General features: G+C 36.7%; 1 protein-coding gene across 1 annotated transcript; it reads right to left on the bottom strand.

Moving 5' to 3' along the window:
* Window positions 1-204: 204 nt before the first annotated feature.
* Window positions 205-7,371, bottom strand: rexo4 (REX4 homolog, 3'-5' exonuclease). The gene is made up of 8 exons (XM_056245153.1): window positions 6,885-7,371; window positions 6,427-6,752; window positions 4,927-5,079; window positions 4,658-4,851; window positions 2,081-2,169; window positions 1,493-1,567; window positions 1,306-1,380; window positions 205-679 (listed from the first exon to the last, which is right to left on the bottom strand). Exons 1-8 carry the CDS (start codon window positions 7,104-7,106, stop codon window positions 524-526), a joined length of 1,290 nt encoding a protein of 429 aa, XP_056101128.1. The 5' UTR covers window positions 7,107-7,371; the 3' UTR covers window positions 205-523.
* Window positions 7,372-7,618: the final 247 nt, after the last annotated feature.

Here is a 7,618-nt window from a genome sequence, read left to right as displayed (position 1 = left end):
TTTTTTCCTGTATTTTTCACTTCTTTCAAAACATAAAGAGACACATTGCAAACTTTTGACCACCAGTGTAATGATTACTTGTAAGACTACCAATCAGCAAGTTTAAGGTCATTATTATAGATGTATTCAACAATGTTTTCAAAGTAAAACTGACTCTTTGAACACCCCAGCACGTGATTTCCCAGAATACATCAGCACAACACATCCAGTTGCAGGACTTTAATAGGAGCTCAAACTGAAAACTGAAATTTTATACAGGATGAAAAACTACATAACTTGGCATAAAAAGGGCTTGATAGTACAGTCACACTTATAACCTGAAAATCTGAACGGTTTGACTGTCTGATTCCTCAAATAAGGAGTTCAAACTTGAAATCAAGAAACAGTTGAACAGTAGAGAGACAGTTAATTAAATAGTTCATCATTACATAACTGACGAGATTGTGTAACTCCAGAACAATCCATGTCACCGATCGATGTACCGCTTCAGTCTGTTGAGATTTGCGACGACAGAGAAGAGTTTTTATTGGCGGATCTGAGTTAATTTGCTGTGGTCTTTAGGAGCTTTGGGTTTTCGTGGACTCTTCTTATATTTTCCCGCCCGCACGGCTTTAAGCTCCGCCTCCCACTGCTTCTTCACCATAGTGTACAACCTCATGGTGGCCTGAGCGTCCTGAACCTGCGAGTTCAGCCAACAGGACACACACACACAGCAGGGTTCAACAACACAATCAAACCACCAGGTGTACCTTACGATCACAAAACACTTTGTAATAATTATACGGGGGTTTGCAACCAACTGCAAATAATCTTAGGGGATTTTGGCTGACAGTAACTGATGAAAAGTTTTGAGGTCGGTAAGATTTTTGTGAATACGTTTATTCACTGATAAACTGATCAAAAGTGACAGTAAAGGCATTTATAATGTTACAAAAGATTTCTATTTCAAAAAAATTAAGCAGCACAACTATTTTCAACATTGATAATAATCAGAAATGTTTCTTGAGCAGCAAATCAATACAATGATTTCTGAAGGATCATGTGACACTGAAGACTGGAGGAATGATGCTGAAAATACAGCTTAGACTACAGGAATAAATTACATTATAAAAAATATTCAGTTATTTGAGATTATTACTGTTTTTTTGATAAAAATAAACACAGCAGGCTTGATAAGCAGAACAGACTTCTTTAACGCTAGTGCTTGTGACGGCCTAAACTCCTTATAACTTAAATTATATATGTGAAACGGTCGAGTCAAGTAATTTGAAATAACGGAGAAGAGTGTTTTCATTGGAGACTTACGGATGAGTGTTCGCCCTGCTGGACTTGAACATTGAGAATCTCTTTGCATAAAACCCGCAATGCAGGACATCCGGACTGAGGAAGAGGACAAGAGGGGAGACAGTAAACATGAACATAACTTGAAGTCAGTAATTGCACTTAACATAGTATATATATATATATATATATATTAATTTAAGATTCATACCTTTACTTTCTGCCTAAATGGTTTGTATTTCTGTGTGTCTCTGATCATTTTCTTGGGATGACCCAACAACAAAATCTATAAACAAGACAAAAAATATCATTATTTATTCACCCTCATGCCATTTCAATCCAATATGCTGTTATATGGGCCATTCTACAGAACTGCTGTCCCATAAACAAAAAACACATTTAAAAAGAATTTGAGTATTCAAATTTTCGATGTTTACAAAGATCCTTCTATTATCTATTGAATCCCACAATAATATTTAAAATGTCAGTAAGCTAAATATGTATAAAATCATCATTTATTGGGTACTTATAATTGGGAGGGGCTTTTCCGAACCAACTTTCTGAAAATACAATATGATAATTAACTGCACAATTACTAGAAATGTGTACCTTGGATATTATATAATTTGCATACATAAAAAATTTGTCAAAAAATAAAGAAAATTCTGTAGAATGGTCCATATAGCAAGTCATATGGACTAGTTTTATGGTGCTTTTTTAGAGCTTGTCAAACATTTCAGCAAAAGCATGCAGGAATGATATGAGCATGACAGCAGCCTTTCTGTTGTGTGTACTGTACCTTTAAGTCATTGTGAATGGCGTGTCCCACTAAAATTCTTCCTTCCAGAATCTGAGCCACTTCCTCCTGGACTGTCTTGATGTCCTCACCTGTCAATCACGTAAAGAACAATCAAAACACAAATAAAGGGTCTGCAGGGTATATACAGCAATCCTTAAGTTAAATTTACTACTTTTTAATACCTTTTTTACTACCTTCAGATTTTTTTTTTTAAACCATCACGACACTGAATTGCAAGTGTTAATCAGCGACCTTTCTATTATTTACACAGATTTTGACATATATAACATACAAAAAATAATAGATTTAGAGACTGATGTCAGTATTACTAATATTATAGCTACTGATGTCTCGATGAAAATGATTTCCCCCCAAATTTTAAACATTTATTAGGCTTCAAAAAATATAAAAACTTATAATTTAAGTGAACTTAAAACAATCCTCTCTTAAACCCATAATACATGTCATATTTACCTGTGCCATACAGAAATTGAATATGGTTATAAAACAGTCCGCACTGCATAAATTATAAATGAAATATAGATTAATCCTTATCAAAGCTACAAGCGTTCTTTAGTCAAGAGCAGCGAGTAATTTTCTCTGTTCTTTAGGTTAACTTTACTGACAGACAGAATTAATGGCTCCTGTCACTTTAAGATCTGCCGCTGCTGACAGGATCTCACGCATCACATTCTCTCACTACTATTTACTTCCATTTAAGATTTTATTTAACTCATTTAGCACGGTTCTTGTGAGGATACTCGACAAAACGGACATTTTGGCATAAATGTGTGTGTGTTATTGTTCGTTCAAGCGCGAAAGAGAACTCGATACTGGCGCGCGTCTTTCTGTGCGTCGTGTGTCAGGAGGACATTCACTGACAGCGCGTATTGTCACTGTCGCGCATTAAAGCATTTGCGTGAATAAGAGCGTGATCATAATCCTAGCTAAAGGATGACAGAAAGAACGGGTGCATTCCTGCGTTAATTGCAAAGCTGGACAAAAATGAATCGCATGAGTTAACGTTGCTGTCAGCACTTGTCATACATTAGCCTACTGACAGAAAATATTGCGGTTTGAAGTGGACTCGTTTTCATGGTAACGTAGGCCTAACGTTACACCGAATGTTTTTTTAGTCACTACACAGTAATGTTCTACATTAAATATTTAGCTAACAGTCTGAAATTATCCTGACCTGAGCTAATTTCCTGAATCAAGCAACTCACATCTCCTTTCTTTCTTTTCATCCATGATGACATTCGTCACCTGTTGTTGTTTCTGGCGTTTCATCACTGACTGTGTCGCAATCTATTTTTTTTTACAGTCTATGGTCGCAACCGGTATACCTGCTCATTAGAACTTTCAGTGAGCTATTTTACACAGGCTCGGTCCTGCTCCTCCGTGGCAATGACGGCGTGCGGTTAAAAATCACAAAAAACGAATTTGAAAGTGTCCCCCTTGTCCGCATAGGAAATTACGCCCATGGGTAGGACATCATCCCCAGGCTTCATGAACTTGCGCTCCATGCTTTCACCGACGACGCTAATGTGACGTATGGATCTCAATCACAGTGTGTTGCCAGGACCCGCCCTGCTCTGCTTCTGATAGGCTTGTAACGTTAGTTAGAGCTGCGTTCCTCTCATATGATTGGTAGGTGAAATCAATTGACTCGAAAATATTAAACCGCATGCAAGTTCCCCTTTTTCTTTTTGTCCTCACGGCCGAACGCCGGAGATCTGGCACGGTACCGGATTATTAAGCCCTGGACACCTGATAGTCTGAAAAAATAATACCTAACTTGGAAAAAATAATACCTCTGAGACCACATTTAACACTTTTAATGGCCTTATATTTGACAATTTTGATTTATCACTTTTTAATACTTTTTAAAACCCCGCGGACACCCTGGTCTGTCTGGATCACAAAATGCTTTTAGTTCATGAAACATTAAGAATTTTTAATGTAAACTCAGAATTTCTGAGGGAAAAAAAATATAAACTTGGAATTATGAGTAATACAGTCAGAATTATGTGATTTCAATTCAGAATTCTGAGATTTTTACACAAAACTTTTAGATATAAACTTTCACGAACTGCGAGAAATACCACATAAACTTGCAATTCTGAGAAAAGTCAGAATTGTGAGATTTAACACAAAATTGTGATATATAAATTCAGAGTTGAGAGTCAGAACTGTTGTAAACTTGCAATTCTAAAGAAAAAAGTCAAAATTGTGAGATTTTATAACAAAATTGAGAGATTTAATTTCAAAATCACAAGAAACACCACCAGAACTGCGTTACACTCTTGCAATTGAGAAAAAAGTCAAAATTGTGAAATGTTAGCTCAAAAGTGCGATATATAAATTCAGAATTAAGAAATAGTCAGAACTGTTACAAACTCGCAATTCTGAGAAAGTCACAATTGCGAAATGTTACCTCAAAATTTCGAGAAGTACTTTTTTCGTTTCTTAATCCATTCTTATCCCATACAAACAGCCATTCAACCAAACGGATAGTATTTTTCAAATGCAATAGAGAAAATCCATGCAGTTATTTCTATTATGAGGGGTCCTGACCGTTTTCAATGTCCGCCCGCCTGATACCGCTAACGGCCGTCCGGTAGTCCGTAACCTTTTCCGTGGGTTTGACGTATTTATCGTAGATGCACTTCCCAAAGTGGTTGACGATCGAGACGCGTGCTAGAATGCTGTCCTCCCCGTCACATCCGACCCCCACCATCTCACAGTCCATAGCAACAGCGCGGGTCAACCTGAAATCACAACAACAGCGGTTAGTTTACATCACTTCCTGCCGCCGGGAATCACACTGACAGGCGTTCGCTCACCCCTCAAACGCATGCTCTTTCACCAGCGATTCCTCTGTGGTTTTTGCACTGCACTTCAGAATCCCGTTCCGCTTTCGCACGATGTCTGCGGCCTCCGCCCCCACGGCGGACTCGATGTCATCAGGGTCCACGTCATCAAACCAGATATCAGACCTGAGAGGAAACAGAGTGATAAAAGAGGACCGTCACTTGAAAAATGAAGCAGCATTAACCCCTTTTTCTGCATAGACATGAAAATGCACTGAACTTAAATGGTTGTAATTCATGAATGCTTTGGAATACAGAAATCATTTTTTTTAGAACCGAAATTGTTTTGTAAAATAGATGTTTTGTGTTTAGTACAGTACATTTGCTAAACGTCTATGCTTTCAAAATGTCTTAAAAAAAAAAAAAAAAGACCAGCCTTAAAGGGTTAGTTCACCCAAAAATTAAAATGATCACATAATTTACTCATCATCAAGCCATCCTAGGTGTATATGACTTTCTTCTTTCAGACGAATGCAATCGGAGTTATATCTAAAAAATATCCTGGCTTATCCAAGTTTTATAATGGGAGTGAATGCTATCAACTTTTGAAAGTCAAAAAAGTGCATCCATCCATCATAAAAGTAATCCATACGACTTCATTAAGGCATTCTGAAGCAATGTGATACGTTTTTGTAAGAAAAATATCCATATTTATAACTTTATAAACTATAATCACTGGATTCCGACCGAAGAGTGACCTCTGACCCGACGTATCAAAAAGGCTCAGGCTCTATTCACTCCCATTATAAAGTTTGAAAGAGCCAGGACATGTTTAATATAACTCTGCTTGTGTTTGGCAGAAAGAAGAAAGTCATATACACCTAGGATGGCTTCAGGGTGAGTAAATATGGGATAATTTTCATTTTTTGTGTGAACTAACCCTTTAAGGTTGGGTGTTTTTTTTTAAGAAGACATTTTGAAAGCATAGAGGTTTAACAAATGTACTGTACTAAACATCTATATTTTATACAAAATATATATTTCACAAACAATTTGGACTCTAAATTTGTTATAAAATCAAAGCCACGCGTCTTAAGGTTGTGTTCCAATTTTAAATTTGATATCACAAAGATTATGGTTCTTATGAGATTTTGTTGAGGTCCTCTACCAATAATAGCCACATTCCACTGATTTTCTCCTGTCATAAATGAATACATATCTGTCAGTGTCACAATATTACTTCTATCACAGTGGCTGAATATGGAATCATTGACTCTTAGAGCTTTCCAATGATGCATTTTGCCAAGATTAGAAAAAGATTTGATTAAAAAATAGTGCAGTATATTTTGTAAAATGTGAAACATGACACCACCCACTGGGGAATCCCAGTTTCCATGGTGGCGCAATGTTCAATTTCAAAAGTGTTTTCACAGGATGAATTTTGAGTGTTTAAGCTTTCAAATGAAACCTAATTCATGATGATTGCTAAAATGTGTGAAAGGGGAAAAGGCAATACAAAAAATCTAGCCATACTCTGCGGTAGGTTTCTTTTCCACCTCCTCGACTTTCTTCTTTTTGCTCGATTGTTTCTCTTTTTCATCCTTTGTTTTCCTCTTCTCTGCTTTAAATTGTTTGTGTCCAGCAGGGTCTTTTCCATTCTGTTGATCTCCATCTTTCTCTGCTCTTCCAGAACTCTCAGAGGCCGGTTTGACAGTCTGTGAGGGTTTTTTGAAGAGTTTATCCGGTTTACGAGAGTCTTTGGAAACTGACTGCGTCTTCTGAAGCTGATTTCCTTTAACACTTGCATCTTTCGTCTGTTTTGTGCCTTCATCCTTCTTTTCAGGATTTGGAGCGAGAGTCTACACACACACACACACACACAGACATGGTAAAAACAGACATAAGATGCAGTTCTCATTCAGAATTGCTCGAGCATATTGTCGTACAGGAATTCAATGTACTTGTACCATGGTAAAAAAAATTACCCTTACCTGCAATAAGTTCTTCCAGTTGCAGGAATATTCTTGAACTTCTGTTGGGGGCATAATGTTTGGCTTCACAGTTTTTGGTTTTGTTTTTTCCTTATTTACAACCGGTTTCGTGTGGTAGAAGAACGTCTTTTTCTTATCAGGTTTCTTTTTCTTCTTAGTATGCTTTGCTTGACCATTAGTCTGAACACTAGCAGCATGTTTATTCGGCTTAACTTTAGACATCGTTAGGTTTGATCTAGGTAACCTGAGTGATAAAACACTAGGGTGTCGTTCAGCTTTTCTGTTATTATAATGAGCACGCACTGGCTCTAATAAATATCACTGTCTGTTCACATGTTATTTCGTAGCTTTCTATCATTAACGCAGATATGCGACATGCATTTTAGCGCGGACAATAGTAAACATATATGGAAAATATATATACTATTTGAGAATATATTAACTTAAAAGCGTTAAACGCAAATATGACTATAAGAACGATCCACAACTATACCATGAGACAACCATGCTGATGGAACTTTCTGTCGTCCGTGTTACAACAATAGGACCCGTGTAGAAACTGTATGTGGATGAACGTTCCGTACTGTATTTCTGGTCCAGGGGTTTTCAAAAGTTTAGAGGAGAAACAGCGTAAAAATGCAAACATACATAAATAATAAGATTGTAATAAAATGTTATTGAACTAAATAAATCCATAAATAATTTGATTAAAATGATTAAAATAATAAATAGCC

Source organism: Rhinichthys klamathensis, unplaced genomic scaffold, assembly GCF_029890125.1.
Source record: "Rhinichthys klamathensis goyatoka isolate OS25496 unplaced genomic scaffold, OSU_Roscu_1.1 h1tg001620l_1, whole genome shotgun sequence".
NCBI lineage: Eukaryota > Metazoa > Chordata > Actinopteri > Cypriniformes > Leuciscidae > Rhinichthys > Rhinichthys klamathensis.
The sequence above is the reverse complement of the archived record's forward strand: the minus strand, read 5'-3'. Positions and strand labels throughout refer to the sequence as shown.

What these genes read in the sequence shown, in the direction of transcription:
- rexo4 (XM_056245153.1), bottom strand. Translation starts at nt 7,106, where the DNA reads ATGTCTAAAGTTAAGCCGAATAAACATGCTGCTAGTGTTCAGACTAAT. An exon ending in CATTTAGGCAGAAAGTAAAG is followed by an intron (nt 1,381 to 1,492) that starts GTATGAATCTTA and finishes CCTCTTCCTCAG; the next exon opens with TCCGGATGTCCTGCATTGCG. An exon ending in AGCAGGGCGAACACTCATCC is followed by an intron (nt 680 to 1,305) that starts GTAAGTCTCCAA and finishes CTGAACTCGCAG; the next exon opens with GTTCAGGACGCTCAGGCCAC.